Genomic DNA, 18,083 nt, shown 5'->3' with positions numbered 1-18,083 from the left:
CAGCAGGATTATTAGCAAGAATTTGGAAACTGCGCTTTTTGGGAAAGTCCTAAGTATTCTAGTCTTTGAGGATATGCAGGAGACTTGAGAAGAAAGCTACGTGGGTCTGTAGTTGGAAATCTGAGACCGCACTGCAAACCCCGTTTTACGACTTTAACAGAAATGTGCAAATTAAGTGTAAAAGTCTTCCAACCAAGCCAATTTAAGTATTAGATTTTAACAGTATTGAACCTGAAGAACTGTCCACTTTAAGGCCTAGCTGTTCTAGGACTTTTGGGGTAAGAAGTTTTAGCTATTTCTGTTTTGTGCTCTGACTTTCCTTCACCTGAACATGAAGGAGGAGCCCTTTGGTCACCCCGCTCACAGACTACATGTCAGGCGAAGTTGGAAGAGAGACTTCTCCAAAAGACTAAAAATGAAGCGAAAGCAAGAAAATGATCTGACCATAAATATTTTTATTAAATGTGAAAATACATGGGCATAAAAATAGTACCCATATTTGCAGACATATCTGAGACCCATTTCAATTAATTTTCAGTTTATTAAAACACTAACTTGGGATGGATTAAGTTACTTAGTCTTGTCTCACTCAAAACCAGCTATAGCCTTATAGTAGGAGTAATATTTTAACTTCTCAAACATCTCCAGGATCCACCTCCTCCACACTCTTTCCTTCCCCTGCAGGCAGGAGGGGCCGACCACAGACGAGTGCAACAAAACCTGTTACTTATACACAAGGCCACGCAGTGGCTAATCTCTTAAATCATTCAGCAAATGAGATCATCTATTAAAAAAAAAAAATTATCCCCACCTATTAACATCATTTGCAATTACAGCATAGACTCTGCTAACAAAAGGAATGATCTGATTTAGAGTAAGGATGTTATTTGTGGACAAATGAGCATTTGCCTTCCTCCTTCCTTTACAAATACGGAAAAATCACTACGTTCAACGAGGCTGCGTGAACTTCTCTAGGTGCCACCGCTGATGTGTACTCTGAAAATGTCTGTAAGGCCCGTCACTGTGACCTCTGGGCTTTAAGGCAGGCGGCTCAAACACAACCTGACCGAGGAACCACTTTTAATGGAAGTCTCTTACGCATTTTTTTCATGGTAAATGTCACAACTGCTGACCAATTTCATGCCTTTAAAGGTGTAATCTTTCATTTTCCACCATGAATAGGAAATGCTGCCAATTTCAAATTGTGATTCTATGAACTTTTTCCCTACTTGGTTATCAGCATTTTTCTCTTAAAAAAAAAAAAAAAAAAGGGTAGTTTTTACATTCCATTATCAGAGTCCCCAAAAGTTCTGCTTTCATACTGATATTTAAGATACATTTTTAACACTGACTGAAGACGTTTTAAAGTTAGCATGACGTTCATCCAATTCACAGTAAACTATTGAGGTTGTCCTCCATTTTTCATTTATCCATGGAAAGAAAGCACAAACTTTCAAAACTGGGCACTAAATTAGTTTATTCTCTTTTAGGACCTTTCTCACGTTTCTAGGTTGCTGTGCTCGTTCCCGGCTGCTGTGGAAGGCAAAGTGTCCACAGTGTACAGACAAGTGAGACTTCGCTTCCGGAGCTTACTGAGGAGGGAGGGAGGACCTTAATACAGCTAAGGCTTGGCACCTCTCTGGTTTTACTTTTCCAGAAAGAGCCATCATGGTGACCGGGCACCTGCGGGCCCCAGAGACAAGAGCCTAGAGAGTGGCACATGGAAGGAGCCCCAAAACAAGTGCCTTTTCAGTCCGTGCGATGACCTCACCCATCGGGCCAGCAGGAGGAGCTACTTTCCCTCGATGGCCCGGAGGACTGTCTGCCCTGACAGGCGGTGGCCTCTGACACCCAGCAGGGCTGGACTTGCGGGTCATTATTTTGTCACTGAGCCCTCTCTGTGGCACTGGCACATGGCACCATAGCTTCTCTCCTCTGTTCACTGAAGACGAGCAAGTAACTGCACATTTCAGCTACGCCGACTAGACTGAATCCACGGGAAAGGTTTAGGCGCAGGAACGACGGTTACTGCAAGTAGAGAAAACGCGAGCCACCGTCCGGGCAGCTTGGACGGTCCGTGGGGTAATGGCGCCGGGGATGCATCTCCCGCGGCCCAGCCCTCCACCGTCCTGACTCCCTCGGGCTCCTTCTAGACCTCTTCTCTGAATGGAAAGGCAAGTGATTGGATATTTCCTTGTTCTGACTCTGCATGAAAATTCTTACTTCAAAAGTAGGTAGAGGCCATTGCTAGATTGCAAAACGGTCAGTGACGACAGACACCAAAGAACCAGACTGGAAAAAATATATTGCTGACACAGTGGAGTAATGAGATTACTAAGATTAAAGAATAAGCAAAATTGAATTTCCCTTAGAAATCATCTTCACACTGGCTTGCATTTTAAGATACTAAAAAGAAAGGAAAGCTGCAAAGTGTTCCCTAATTTTCCAAATGCACTGTTAAGTTTATTGGTAAGAAACAGACTTCTAAGTAGATGTAAAAAAGCACATATATGTTTTGCTTAACTCAACTATGTGATTTTTGTCTCTCAAAGAAATTTTCTTCACGTACGTTGCAGGGTGACCATGGAAGGAAACGCTCTGTGCTTGGCTACTGTGGTCAGGACGCTTCCCACCACTGAAATTAAAATGCCTGACTTCATAAAAACAATATATTAGAGACCCATACTCATCAAAATGCTCTGAGGCAAAAAACAAAAACCTTTCCAGAATGAAGGTAATCATTCTTATCTAAAGTAATTCTCTTAGATTTTAAATGCAGCATCAATAGTTCCATAAATATTTAATGCTCTTGATTAAAATAATACTTTTTAGGGAAAAAATTATCCAGTACACAAAGACTGAATACCTTAATTTCTTAAAAGGTAAGAAGACAGAATCCCAAGAAGAGATGCCATCTTGATGATGGAAATACAGCCAGAGCTGACTAGATTTGTAAATGTGTATTTTTCCTGGCAGGAGAACAGCAGACGCATCGAGGTCCGGGCAAGGGGCGGGTCTACAGTTTAACTCCTGCCTCGACAGTCCCATGTGGGAGTGACTGCAACCCCAGAGGGTTGGCCAGGCAGGCAGAAAAGCTGCCCCACCACCCTGATTACAAGTGGGGCACACGGCATTTTCTCTCTCTCTGTCACTTGACAGTTCCAAGCCAATCCTGTTACAGGAAATTCTGTTTAACTCACAACTTCAGCTATTAAAGTATTTCATTCCGCACCTCAGTTCTATTTTAGGTAACACCACTGCTGTATTACCCATTCTCCTTTAGTTAATTTGTTTCATATTAAACAAAAGGGCCCATAGATTTTTATAATCAGTTCTGTTTCAGTGGTCTTCAGTGTTCTCTTGCAGGTACTGGACATAAAATGCACGCTTAATACCCATCCAAAGTCTGTACCTGGCGATGTCAGCTACCACTGGGCAGCAGGCTTTCCAAAAGGCGGGTTCCGTCCCTCCCTCAGTGCCAGCCGTGCTCACGCCAGCAGAAGTGCAAGTGCGCGTGCATTCACGAGGCTCTGTAATTTCACAGGTATCTGCAAGCAAAGGGACTGACCAAAATCTAAGCCAAGGTGTCCCTAGGACCGCACAGCTCAAAATGTTAATATCCTAAGAATACTAAAACTTAACCTGCTCTCCCAAAAACTACAGCTCCCCGTCCTCGTGCAGGCACTGATGGGCTATGCGAGGCTGTGAAGAAGAATGTCTACCGCTCCGGTGAGAAAACTATGTGAGCGCTTGCACAGGCACACCTCCCTCAGACCCTCTTCCAGAGGCTCAAACATTTACATGAGCTGCTCTGTCAGAAATAGAACGAGTCTTCGCCTCTCTGCCTTCTCAGACCCATCAACCTCCAGTCTAAAATGGGTAAGAACGGATTTTTTCTATTAAAACAACTCTTTGGTCATGGACAAACTAAGAGATTTGAATTTTTTTTTTTTTTCCATTAGGATCCCGGGACAAGGTTTCTTTCTTTTTAATCTTTAAAAAAATTAAGGAAGAAGAGCAGAAAAACAGCTGGTTTAATTGAAGTGGAATTTAAATCTAAAAGGTCCGCCTGAGCTGAAGGGGTTAAACCCCTGCCATGAGTTCCAGCTTCTGTGGAAAGGGTTGCCTCCACCTCCTTGTTGGCTCTCTGCGTCCAGGGGATCTTCTCCATCATCAAATTTCTTCCTCATTTCTACAAGAAAGAAACCAGAAAATGAAGACCCAGGTATTAACTAAGGCCTGGGGAGGGGGAAGGGAGCATCACAGGATTCCTGGCTTCTCTCTTATCAAATCAGTCATGCCTGACACACAGATCCCGGCTCCCCCATTCCTGCCCAGCTCACAGGTTTGGTCTCAGGAGAAACAGCCTAGAGAAGAAATACCGGTCACAGAAAAAGGGTTGAGGTTCAGGGCTGGAAATGGGTATTCCTTGAAATTCAGGCCCCCTGAATGTTCTCTCCTCACAAGAAGCTACCCAAGGAAATTCTCTGGAAAAAAATAATTGCAAAGAAAGAGACCTCCAAAAGTCACACCCCTATGATCAAACAGCCACGTCACCGTCCTCACCCCAGTAACACAGTCTCAACAGCTTTCCACGCCTCACTCTTAGTTCTGTTTGGACTTAAGGTTCCCTGCTGTGCAGCACAGGAGGCTGCCCTCACTGCTGTACCTCTCAGTCCCGAGGAGGGTCTCTGACGAGACAGAGGCTAATGCAGGCAAACAGGAGAAAGGAATCCTGCAGGTGGCAGGAGAGCAAGTGACTACACTCAGACTAGAAAAAACTATTCATCCCTAAAATAAGAACAGGGGCTAAGAAAAAGGAACAGAACCAAAAGAACTCCTAAGCATCAAGAAAAGAACTGCATTTGTAGGTACTTTGTGACTATCGGCCCCAACTCCATTGGTTGGCTCCCTGCCATCCTTAGAGCTCAGCTCCAGGGTCGTCTCCCCATATGCCCGCCACCCCCCCCACCCCCCGCCGAAGATTCCCAGCTCCCAGTCCATTGTGGCCCCCCCACCTGTCCACTGTGCCAGCTGAAGACAGACCATTTGAGAATGTTGCTGGCACTCGTTTGCTGAGTGAAAAGACAGACTATCCTGCTGTGCTCATTAACTCCATTTCCACCTCCCTTACAGGATTATAAATGCAAATAGAGGGCCATACAGCTTCGATTCCACAGCAGGAACAGATGTTCAAAAAAGATTTGCCAAGGAGGGCACCTGGTTGGCTTAGTCGGTTAAGTGTCCAACTTCAGCCCAGGTCATGTAGGTTCGAGCCCCATGTCAGGTTCTGTGCTGACAGTGTGGGGCCTGCTTGGATTCTCTCTCTCTCTCTCTCTCTCTCTCCCTCTCTCTCTTTTCAAAATAAATACACTTTAAAAATTTAAAAAAAAAAAAATTGCCAAATGGGCATAAATCTTGAGTCCCTTCTATTTTTGATGAATTTGTCTAGCTCAAGTCATAGCTTCTACTCCTACTGACATGGAAAGGCACAAAAAAGCAATAGGTATTAGCTTAACATTAAATTCCCTCTGGAAATGTCTAAGCATTGTTCAGTATTACCTAATTTCTTCATTTTCTCTCTCGTTTTCCAGGCCATTTTAGCATATGATAAAAACATTCCAGCAACCAGTAAATCTAATGAACATTTGATTCAGGACAAGGTTCCTGGGCTAGGTATACACCTCCCACCCTCACTGCCCGCCCCCCCTCCCCCCCAAGGCATTCTGGTTTCCTAATCGAGCTCCTAGAAGTTTGGTATAAAGAATTCATCAGTGATCCGGGAAGGTGGAAGGAACCTAAGACATCCCCCTCACTGGTGTAAAATCTGAGGCTCAAAAAGCTCTAAGAACTTTGGCAGTAGAGCGAAGAGTCAAATCAGGCCTTCTGATTCCAAGCTTGTTGGTCTTTCCACTGAGCCAGACAGAAGGGCCCTGAGTCTGACGGGGGCAGGCATGACATCTGGACTTCTGAAACCGCAAGGCGGGGGACCCAGTGGTCCCCCGCTCCTACGGGGTGGCCCTGAGCAGCCCGCCTGTCCCCCCTGTGTGACCCTGTCTCCAAGTCAGCAAAGGAACGGAGCTAGAAGTCTGCGCATCGCGGACTCGGCCATTTCAGAAGAACAGAAAATGCTAAGGACAAACACTACCTGGGTCAGAGAGGACCTCTTTAGCAGCCGCTATGTCAATGAACTTTTTCTCAGCTTTTTTCTTTTCTTCTTCATTCTGGAAGTTATCCGGGTGCCACTGCAATGCTAATTTTCGGTATGCTTTAATGATTTCTTGCTTTTTGGCGTTTCTGAGAAGTATGAAAATAAATAATCATTAGTTAAGCAGTGCCCAACACACAGCCACAAAAAACTAAAAGACAGTTATGATCCCGCCGGCAAGTTAGCAACCTGGTTCTTCTAATCGTGCCCATGGTGTCACAGGCTGAACATTAAATATCCAGACTGGATGATCATTAAAGCTGGTCAGGCTTCCTCAGATACTTGTTCCCTAAGATCAGAATCTCACTGGGGAGAAATTACTTTTGATCTCTGCAATGTTCCCTTTAAAAAAAAAATCACACAGATGTGTTTTTAAGCTTTCTGAATTTCCAGCCTACCATGATACAAATCTTGGCCTTAAAAGAGATACTCTGAGTCTGAAACCCACTTTCTATTTTGCATCTGGTTAGCTTACTTAACAAAGGTTCAACTTTTGATAAAAGATTGATGGTTCCTTCTTCAGGGAAAGTGGGTCTGACATTACCCAGCTTTTGTAGATCTCAGTGCGTGTAAGTTAATTCTCAAAAGTGCCACTTTATTTTTAGGCCTAGAGTTTTCTTTCCCCCTCTCTCCCTCCTGTCCTCACAAAAGAAAGCTCACTCCTACCTCCTTACCCTTCCTAAATAATCTAGGGCAGGATCTATTCATGCTACAGTGTCATACCTTTGTCACCAACTACTAATTCCCTATCACTGCAGTACTAGTTGCTATCAAAGAAATCTGCCTGTAACAAAATAGCTTCACTATGTTAAAGATGGTTAGGTTTAATCCATGACTGAAATTACATAAAGAAAGCAATGAATCAGAGAAAAAAGGAAGAGCAATGATAAGCTTTAAAACAGTTGATTTATGTAAATTTTAAATTAATAACTCACCTTTTTACTCCCAAAATTTTATAATAATCTCGTTTCTGTGACTGTTTCAGTAGCCTCTGTGCCTTCTCTAGACCTTCCCGAATCTGCTGATCATTTTCATTGTGTTCCTGAGCAGTTTCATAATCCTGAATAGCTGTCAAATTATGTTTAAGATAATGCTGTTAAAGGTAATGCAATTTGTAACCTCTACTTATCTGGTAAGATTGATACTAAAGTCACTATCCCGACCCTTTACTCTCGTGCAATTACTGCTTAAGAGCCTAAGAAGTTATAGTAATGATTTTGTTAGCAAACTTATGAAAGGCATAGCATAATTAAGGCTGAATTTAGGTAGCTTTTTACTCCCACTCAATCACTGCTATTTGTTTACTTGCCCACCCTCCCACATTACCTTCACCACATCTTTGAGGTATTTTAATGCCCATACTTTATACAAAGCAGTCTTAACCATCACTAAGATTGAAGTGATTGTTACAAAGGAAAATAAGACCATGACAAAGAAAATCTGCACAGTCAGCTATGGGTCCACAGTTCAGAAGAATCAGAGGCTTATAAAGGGAGCCCAAGAGGAACCATCAGCAACCAGAATGTCTGTGTCACCCAGGAGTTTCAACAGGAGCTGTTACAACCCTGATGTTTTTTAAAGTATGAATCAAAGCAAAACAACACACACTGACTGTCCCAGTATGGGAAGTCTGATAACAATCCACATTATGTCTTTTATCTCATTTTCAAATACTTTAATATCTAGAACACAAGGCATCTGGATATCTAAGTCACCTAGAAAAGAGCCAACATAGCCAGCTTGAAACTGTTATCCTTAGAAGGGCCTGCTGGTAAGGCTGGTCCTGGCTGACCTCTCAAAAGACGGGCTGCAGGAGTGTTCCCACCACTCCCTGGTAAGAATGGCTCACCGTGCCTAAATGTCTGTACAAACAATGTGGTTTATGCTAAACATCTTCTTTCCTTCTGGGAGTCTGGAATTTGGGTAGGGGGTGGGCAGAAGGTGCCTACCTGACCAGCCTCAAATAAACACCCTGGGTGGTGGCTCTACCAAACTTCCCCAGTAGGCAACACTTCACACATCTTGAGGAATTAGCTTGTCCTACAATTTCACAGAGAAACACTCTTGGAATCCTCTACCTGGTTTCCTCTGGAATTTGCACCATATGCCTTTTCTCTTTGCTGATACTACTTTGTACCCTTTCACTAGGTTAAATCTTAGCCTGAGTACAACTGTATGCTGAGTCTCATGTGTCCTCCTACCCAATCATCAAATCTAGGAGCGGCCTTGAGAAGCTCCAATACAAGTCTTCCTTATTGTTCTCCCTGGACAGACATCTCAAATAATGGACTGCTGAATGCAAATTCTAGTTTTTATGGAAGTGCAATGCACTGTGGGAAAAGACCTCTCTCTTGATGACATGCCTGAGCATTGGTCTTGGCAACAGCTGATACTGGAAGGGAGTAGGAAGGCCGATCATCCTTCCTTCTGACATAGTGCTGGAAGGTCAAGAGCAGCCTAATGCCCTGTCACAACAATGCCTATGTCATTCACCTCACTTCGACTCATCCTGCAGGCATTTCATCATCTCATATCATCACAGGAACAAGGGTGAGTACAGGACAATGAGGTATTTCTAGAGACCACATTTACATAACTTTTATGACAGTATTTTGTTATAATTATTCCGTTTTATTATTCATTAATACTGTTATATTATTATTGTTTATTATCACTGTGCCTAATTAATAAGTGAAACTTGATCATGGATATGGATGTATAGGAAAAAACAGTATATATAGGGTTCAGTACTATCTGCAGTTTTGGGCATACACTGGGGGACTTGGAAGGTATCCCCTGCATAGGGGACAGTTACTGTCATAAGCCTGCACTCCATAGAAAATGCACCCATGCTACCTTTGGCCCGTCGGGGATGGTATGTTTAAATTTTTATCCTAATTCCTACCTCAGTGCATTAGTATTGCGTATTAATATGAAACATTATTACAGTCACCCAATCCACAATGACAACATAAAATACCTTTCCAATTTAGTACACAAAACCATCATAAATAGTAGTGAGGGTTAACTTTACAATTAATACCCATAGCACTTGATGCCACAATCTAGTAAGGAAATGTACTTTGAAGGAACTTAATACAAAATGTTTTGATATATGCCATTTTGCTATTAATGCAAACTCTACATTTTAAACATGTTTTAATTCTTAAATGTTCAGACTGTCTCCTTCGAAGCAGTCTTCTATCTTTTATTAAAACTTATGGTAGGCACATTTTTCCCCATACAGAAAAAATATAAAATTATATAGGTTGTTTCCTACATTCACATGATTACAGGTAGGTAATTTAATTAGAAACTTACTATAGGTGATGTTAAAACTTCCCATGGACATTATATTTACTCCGATTCCACACTCTAAGGAGGAATCTTCAAAAAAATAAAAGTAATACCCAATTATGTTTATCCCATACTGTCATTAAGCATCCGTGAAAAGCAGAATAAGCCAGAAATATTCAGGCCCTGAATAAACCGTCTATTACATATCAGCCAACTCATTTTCTATCCTCTGAATCTAAAAAATCTTCCCAAATCCTTTTTCTGCCAGTCCCCCCAGTCGATTCCTAGGGAACAAAGCAAACTAGACCAAGCTGGCAGACAGAGGAGGGCACATCCCTTCCATCCCACTCTTCCACAGAAATGACACACACAAAAATAATAGAATCATGGCAGCACCAAAAACAGCAGCAGACCAGAAACTTTCAGAAATTTCTGAAAGAAAGGTTTATTCGTTATTACCATGATCCCATTTGATTCCTACGTGTAGAGAACCCCAGTGCAAGCAGAGGCCCTCGCAGATGTGGGAGCCATTGTGTTTGGCCAAGGATCCTCAGTTCAGCATTCAGCAAGCAGGGGCAGCTTACGCAACCACCAGGACAGCTCGGGAGAGAACTGAGGGATGTCTGGGCGGGCTCTCCCTGTGAGTGTGCAGCCGCCACTGCTGCATTCGCCCCACCAGGGCCCAAGAATCAGTCTCTGAACCGAACAGAAGATGCGCACGTGGCGCAGCCCCCGATGTGGCTGTGGGAACCAGGAAGAGTGGCAGAACCAAGCCCACGGACACTCCAGATCTCTACAACAGACCTGGACTAAACAAGGACAAGAACTCCACCCAATAAGTAAAATGATTAATTTCCTGTTCATTTTGGCAACTGGGCCAGATGGCAAGCGCCACAGGGGAAGTCTCCCTGCGAACAGTCCCACCCACTTAAAGCCTGCTTTAAGCTCCCCAGTGCAGAAGCAGCATTTCAAAGACAGATGTGCACAGCTGCAAAAGACTGCCTCTTTCAGTCCTTCAGTCCACTAGCAAATCCCAAAAACTATGTCCAGAATTTACCTGCTTCTCACCATTTCTCCAATGACCAATGTGACATATGCAGTCCACCGTTAATACACCTGAACAGCTGTTTCCGGCTTCCACCCTTATCCCCCTAAAAGTCTATTCTCAGTACAGGGACCTAGAGAGCCTCTAAAAGAGAACATCAGACCCCAATATAAATATGTCCATGGACACCAACCATCTCCTCCAGGATATCATGCAAAACAATCAAAGTGTACAAGGCCTGCTAAAATTAGCTAATATCAGCCATGAATCCAAGATGAGAGGGGGAAGCAATAGTGAGAAAGCCCAAAAACAAAAACAAAAACTTTCTAGGAGTATGGGCTCACCCTAAAGTGACAACCTATATCCTTTGCATATTATGAGAACCATGAAATCCAAAGCCAGACAGAGTGGAGATAAAGCAAAGACCTTACTCAGGAAAAGACAGAAAAAAGAATACGAGAAGAGAAAATAGCCCTGAGCAGCACATCTCAGAAAACCCCAGCAACTATGTGCTCTCTGAAGGTGAGGGCTCACCCTCAAGTGTAAAAGATATACCCCTTTGGTAGCAAAGGAAGTGGGCAGAGGGGCAGCAGGGCTGGCAGCTGATGACCTGGACACGGTTTGGTTCAGAGAAGCAGAGAGGGCAGAGCTATGTAGAAAGGCCATTTTAGCAGGAGGCAGAATGTCTGTGGAAACAGTGAAGCAGAGAGGACTGCAATTGCTAAGTACAGAAGGCTGCCCTGTCCCCAGCACTCCCTTATATACACACACACACACACCAAAGGACTTGCCCACAAATAGCTAGGGCAGGATAATTCATTTTAATGGTACAGCATCGGGGCGCCTGGGTGGCTCAGTCAGTTAAGTGCCTGACTCTTGGTTTCAGCTCAGGTCATGGTCTCACACTTCCTAGGTTCGAGCCCCATGTCGGGCTCCATGCTGATAGCTTGGAGCCTGCTTGGGATCCTCTCTCTCTCTCTGCCCCTCCCCTGCTCATGCGCTCTCTCTCTCTCTCTCTCTCTCAAAATAGATTTTTAAGAAAATGGTACAGCATCAATTCAAGGACAGCTTTTAAATAGAGACAGGAAAAGAGCACCAAGACTTACCTGATGAACACACATCAGAACAGTAGCCAAACACATGAGAATTCTGAGCAAACATGCCATGAATTTTTAGAACTTATCCAATCACCTCTTGTAAGGGTAATCACAAAGCAGAATAAGAACTCAGCAAAGAGAGAGTGAGCCAAAGAGGAGACAAAAATGTGAGTAGTCAATACTCAAGAAGATCACAACTATCGTAGAATTACAGATGAAATGAGAAGGAGCACCGGAAGCAGCATCATATGGAAAAAAATAAGGATCTAACAAAATGAAATGGAAATAAAGAGTTTAAGAAGACTAGAGAAAAAACAGCAGCTATACCCGACAAGCAAAGGGAATACAACCTACACATAATTAGATCTCAGAAGGAGAAAACCAAACCAGTAGAACAAAACAATTCAAATATTTTTTAAATTTTTTTAAAGTTTATTTATTATTGAGAGACAGGGAGACACAGAGTGTGAGCAGGGGAGGGATAGAGAGAGGGGGAGACACAGAATCCGAAGCAGGCTCCAGGCTCTGAGCTGTCAGCACAGAGCCCAACACGGGGCTCGAACTCACAAACTGCAAGATCATGACCTGAGCTGAAGTCAGTCACCTAACCAACTGAACCACCCAGGCGCCCCCAGATTAAATTTAAGACATTTTCAATCTGTAAATTCATTTGTTATTTCAGGAAAGGGCACACTAGGTGTCAGGGCAAACTGGATGGTAACAGTAAAGAGGGAGACCTATGCTGGCTAGTCTAATTATGCATTTGAAAGATGAGGGCTCTTTGAACCTGGCCCCAGATTTTCCAGAGCAATATTCTGTGCCAGGGGACAATGGAACAATAACTTCAAGATACAGAAAACGTGTGAGCAAAGGATTTTCTTATCTAACCAAACCATCCTTTTAAGAATAAAGATACAAACATAAAAGAAATGAGAAAATAAATTTTCCTAGGAACCCCTCGAGGATGAACTTACCAAAGAGAAAGCTAGAGAAACCACAACCAAAGGAGGGATGAAGAAGAAAAAGAACTGGTAAGTCAAAAGGCTTAGTTCTTGGCAAAAATCAATACATATCTCTAACCTAATCAGGAAAAGAAAGCAGGATCAAAACCAAAAATAAGAAATAAGTGACAAATAAGATAGAAGAAATTAAAATAATGAGACTACTACTTTGCTAAATTTGAAAACTCAAATGAGTAACACAAACTGATCCTAAAAGAAAAACTAAACAGAACAATTTTCACAGAGAAATAAAGCCACAGGCTTTCCACAGAGATATGGAACTGAAAAGGAAAATTTCCAAATAATTACAAAAAACTACCTTAATTGATAGTTTGCTATATATAAAAATCTGGGGTAAAAAATAATTCTTCCTCTGAGTTTTTTGAGAATACTGAAATACTCCTTTCTGGACTTGGTAGGAGGGGATATGAGACAGGAAGCGGTGTTCACGCACAGAATTTAGCAGTCACAGATGCATGCGTTGCTAATAGCAGACCTTCAAAGTGCTTAAAGGAAAAATGGACAATATTAAAGGGAAAGATATGAAAGTTTGCAACCCTCACAACAGGTAATTAAAGATCTTGAAAACTCTCCTCTCTCAGCAATTGATGGGAAAACTAACATAAACATTACACGCAACAACTGCAGATACACATTATTTTCAAGTTCACATAGAACAGTCAGCAAAAACAGACACCATACTGGACTAAAAGACAGGTCTACATAAATTTAAAAGGAAGGAAATCACATGAAGTATGTACAGTGACCACATAAAATTAATAACATACCACCAAACATTTCAAAATTTAAAAAAAATCCAAATAATCCATGTGTCAAAAAAGAAGGGAATTAGAATACATTTCAAACCAAATGATAATGAAAACAAAATATGAGACGTACAGCTTTAAATGCTTATATTGAAGGGTGGCTCAGTCGGTTGGGCATCCAACTTTGGCTCAGGCCATGATCTCACAGTCCGTGAGTTTGAGCCCCGCGTCAGGCTCTGTGCTGACAGCTCAGAGCCTGGAGCCTGCTTTGGATTCTGTGTCTCCCTCTCTTTCTGCTCCTCCCCTACTCGTGCGCTGTCTCTCTCTCTGTCTCAAAAATAAATAAAAACATTAAAAATTTAAATGCTTATACTGAAGGAAAAAAGAGACCTAAAATCAGTGGCAATTCAACCACAAAAAGCACAAAGTAAACCCAAAATAAGTCAAAGGAAGGAAACAAAGAAGAAATCAATGAAATAAAGGAAAATCATAGAAAACATTAATAAATCCCTAAAGTTGTTGCCTTTAAAAGACCAATAAATTTGGCCAAACTCAAGCTATATTAAGAAGGAAAAAAAGAATTACAAAACTATCAGTATTAGAAGTTAAAGAGGGGCGCCTAGGTGGCTCAGTGGGTTAAGCATCCGACTTCTACTCAGGTCATGATCTCATGGTTTGTGAATTCAAGCCCCACGTCGGGCTCTGTGCTGACAGCTCAGAGCCTGGAGCCTGCTTCAGATTCCGTGTCTCCCTCTCTGCCCGCTTGCGCTCATGCACACTCTCTCAAAAATAAACATTAAAAAAAAGAGGACATACAATATGGTTCTATTAATATGAAGATCTAGAATTGGAAAAACTAAATGAGGAAAATCAGGACAAGGGCTGCCTGAGCAGTGGATCGGGACTGATTGGTAAGGGACAAGAAGAAAATGTAATGTTCTGTATCTTGATAGGAGTTTGCGTTTGACACTCTCTTTAACCAAAATTTTAGTCAGGCTCCTCTGAGACCTCTTTCTAAGGGCCTGACCTTGGGTTTTCCTCTTGGTTGTTATAGAATCCAGTTTGAGCAAGAATCCTGCTAAGTCAGTTTAGCTAACATCTCCCTGATTTTGGTATCTGACCAAATTTGAATTTGTATCTGATCAATTTTCTCATTCCCTACCCTGGCCTGCCATCAGCAAGAATCCAGTTGAGTCCATCTAGCAAGAATCCCCCCTTTCCATGATGTTTCCTCTTGGTAATTTTCCATCCAGTGACCCCCATGATGCTCCTTGGTTATAAATCCCCACTTGTCCTTGTTGGTGTCAGAGTTGAACCCAGTCTCCCCCTCACTGCAAGACCCCACACTGCAGTAGTGGTCCCTACACCTATGGTGATTAGCCACTCCCCTTCACAAGAATAAAGCCTTCCTTAAGGTCTTTAACAAGTGTCACAAATAATTTTCTTTTTAATAGATGACATGGGTATCAGAACTCAGGATTGGTATCCCTAAGATTTGTGCATTTCATTGTATCTAAAACTACTCTCCCTCAATAAGGAATAAAAAGGAAAACAGTAAACAAATTCTAGTTAATGATATGCCAGTTGAAGTATTTGGGGAAAAGTAAACTAAAGTCTACATTGTTTTGAAATGCATCTAAAAAAGATGAACTGACAGAAAAATAGAGGGATAGGCAGATTAAATATGACAAAACATAATAAAATATTAACTTCAGAATCTAGATAGTGAGGACATGAGTGCTTACTGTAAAATTCTTTCTACTTCTTTCTGTATTTGAAATTTCTCATAATCGCATGTAAGGGGGAATGTTTCCCTGCTTTGAGACTGTCCTAATAAAGACAATGGAAATCATAAATTTTCTACCACCTTGTTTTCTACATATTCATTCTTAAGACAACGACCTTATCCAAGAACTCTTATAATATAGCCTCATCATGTAAGAAAACAGTGAGCTATTTCTGATATTATTAAAGTCAAACTCCATGCATGTAACTACTTCCTACAGTAGACTGCATTCCAACATTAGACTGAGGGCAAGCTCAACCATTACATTTTAGGCTGATTTAAATAGTGTAGAGGTTTAATTCTGTACACTGGGACTTCCTCTAGGAAGTCCATAACATGGACATAACATGGCCTGCACACTAACTGAAGCTATATATCAATGTGCTGTATACATAGGTGTTGAATTTTTCACTTGGAAAAGAGATAGTGTCAACAGTAAAATACAAAGAGAGAATTTCAGTTTGTCAGACTATGAAATTCTAAATCCTGCACTATAATTTCTCTATCAATAGTCAGGAGATCTCACCAACTGTATTTAAGCCCTGGAGTAGACAGACATAAATATAGGCCTTGTTTCATGTACTTAGTCTGTCTCTATTGTAACATGATAAATACTTGGGTTTGTTTTTATTTCTCTTAAAGAAGTCACTTCAATATCTGAGGTCACACAAAAACCTATCAAATGTCTTTCTTCCCCCTATCCAAACTTCCCCTCTGTCCAGTCAGATGTGCCTGTCACCACTGGAAAAGCAAAGGACCCCATCATTCTCCTGCCCCTGGACTTCTGTTCCAGCTACATCTCCCACACCTGGTGTCTGTCCCAATTTTTTTCCTTAATATTTTTTCCAATACTTTATGCTTTTGATCACTTGGAAATTAGCTTGTAACGTATCTTTTTCTGCCGCATAATGCTGCTGAACTACTGTAAATATTTCCATTTCTCCATCTCCTATTAAGCTCATGGATTCCTTGGTATTTCCTAGAGGAAGTCCCAGTGTTGCCAAGATACAAGTGGTACCATGTTTTGCCCAGCAATATATGATATGCAAATGTGCTAAATCTAAGCTGATTGGTAAATGTGCTAATCCCCACAGAGCAGGGAGCTTCATAGTCTCCCTGTAACCATGCACTTTTATTTTTCTCAGTAATCTCTATACCCAACATGGGGCTCAAACTCATGACCTAAAAGCAAGAGTTGGAGGCTCTACCAAATGAGCCAGCCAGGCACCCCTGAGGCTATGGCTAAGCAGTCTGTATGTAAATAAAAATGGAGGCCAGACTTACAGTTCATGAATTTATAACCAAAGGACTTAAGCAATCCACATATACAGCATCTTACACTAGTTGTCTTTGCAAAGGACTAAGCCATTTTCTAGGCTAACAACCTGCTTCCAACTCCTTAGGTGAAGCCAAGGGAGATGCACCTATTTCAAGACGTGGAAGGTTCAAAAATACCTGCTTTCAAGATTCTGACTACGTGGGCCCACAGTTATATGACTAGCATCATCAGAACAGATGACCCTTGAACAATGTCAGGGTTAGGGCACTGACCCCCTACACAAAAGAAAATCTGCATATAGTTGTTGATTCCCCAAAAACTTAACTAATAGTAGCCAGTGCTGACCGGAAGCCTCACCCATAACATGAACAGTGGATTAACACAGATTTTGTATATATATTATACATTGTATTGTTACAATAAGGTAAGCTAAAGAACAAAATTTAAATCCTAGGAAAGAAAAAATACATTTATACTACTGTACTGTATTTATCAAAATAAACGTACATGTAAGTGAACCCATGCAGTTCAAACCCATGTTGTTCAAGGGTCAACTGTATACAAGCAGCTTCCAACTTAAAAAGCTAACTTTAGGTATGATCTTAAATACAACCAATCTCTTCCCTTCCTTCTCCCCATATATTGGGAGCCAGGGAATCTGGCCAATGACCTCAAAAAAAAAAGCAGCAGCCATGACAAATATGATCCACTCTCAGTCCTTCCTGACTCAGGATGAGCCCTGTAGCTCTATACCTGCCCCCAACACTGCCTAACATGTAAGTGGTGGCACAGGCACTTGCTTATATCATAAGGAATAGAAATCTATCCATGTTTTATGTAAATATCCTAAAATTAGCCACTGCTCCTCAAATACTACTGTACTGGGGGGCACAAGAGCACTGAAGCAAGGAGGTGGTATAAATCTTGAACACAGAATATTTTTGTGGAAGATGGTGAGCCTAGAGAGTGTCATGAGATAGTGTCCCAGGATAAGCAAGAGGACACAAGAATCTGTACACAGGACATCAAAGACAAACTTTATCTATTTTACAATTTTGCCCAGGCCAGCTCTTTATCTAGAAAAAGTACTACTCGGCTCCTTTTCTTAGAATTTTGGATATCCATAGTAATACCAGAACACCTGTGTCAAATGGAGTTAATGCAGCAGTCACAGACTGGAACTAGAAGCTAGGCATCCCATACAACTGTTTATAGAGAGAAGTCAATGCAAGGTCCAAACAACTGTCCTGAAAATGAATATAATGGAAACAATGTACCAAAAAACATAGGAGGAGTGTTCTGGAGTCTGAGAGGTCTCTTGGAGTTGGGGTTTTCCTGGTCTTTGGGGTGAGGGTAACAAGATGACCTGGAACTGTGGCTTCTGCCAGTGATCCTCTCCCCGTCTGATGGTAGAGAAGGTGGAGAAACACCATGGGCAAGAACGAGGTCCCCAGTGTAGGAAAGTCTTTGGCTTGGGGTTACAGAATACTTGCCCTGGCACCTAGCCAGCACGCTGTGAGGAAGCCCAGGCCACATGCAGAAGGTACAGGCAGGTGCTCTAGCCACCAGCCCCAGCTAAGGCCTCTGCCAACAGCCAGCATCA

At 42.0% G+C, this 18,083-nt stretch overlaps 1 protein-coding gene across 2 annotated transcripts in view; it reads right to left on the bottom strand.

The window, feature by feature from the left end:
* Positions 1-440: 440 nt before the first annotated feature.
* The window catches only part of DNAJC3 (DnaJ heat shock protein family (Hsp40) member C3), a 90,654-nt gene continuing 73,011 nt past the window's right edge, over positions 441-18,083 (bottom strand). For both annotated transcript variants that reach the window (XM_047081105.1, XM_047081115.1), the window contains 3 exons: positions 7,144-7,276; positions 6,149-6,297; positions 441-4,192 (listed from right to left, as the gene is read on the bottom strand). In XM_047081105.1, coding sequence (XP_046937061.1) covers positions 4,035-4,192; positions 6,149-6,297; positions 7,144-7,276 — 440 coding nt within the window. In that variant the 3' untranslated portion in view covers positions 441-4,034. The remainder of the gene's footprint in view (positions 4,193-6,148; positions 6,298-7,143; positions 7,277-18,083) is intronic.

The sequence above is a fragment of the Lynx rufus genome, unplaced genomic scaffold (genome assembly GCF_022079265.1).
Source record: "Lynx rufus isolate CCGP_SWC_20201006 ecotype Redwood Valley unplaced genomic scaffold, mLynRuf1.p SCAF_1, whole genome shotgun sequence".
In the NCBI taxonomy this organism is placed as follows: domain Eukaryota; kingdom Metazoa; phylum Chordata; class Mammalia; order Carnivora; family Felidae; genus Lynx; species Lynx rufus.
The sequence above is the reverse complement of the archived record's forward strand: the minus strand, read 5'-3'. Positions and strand labels throughout refer to the sequence as shown.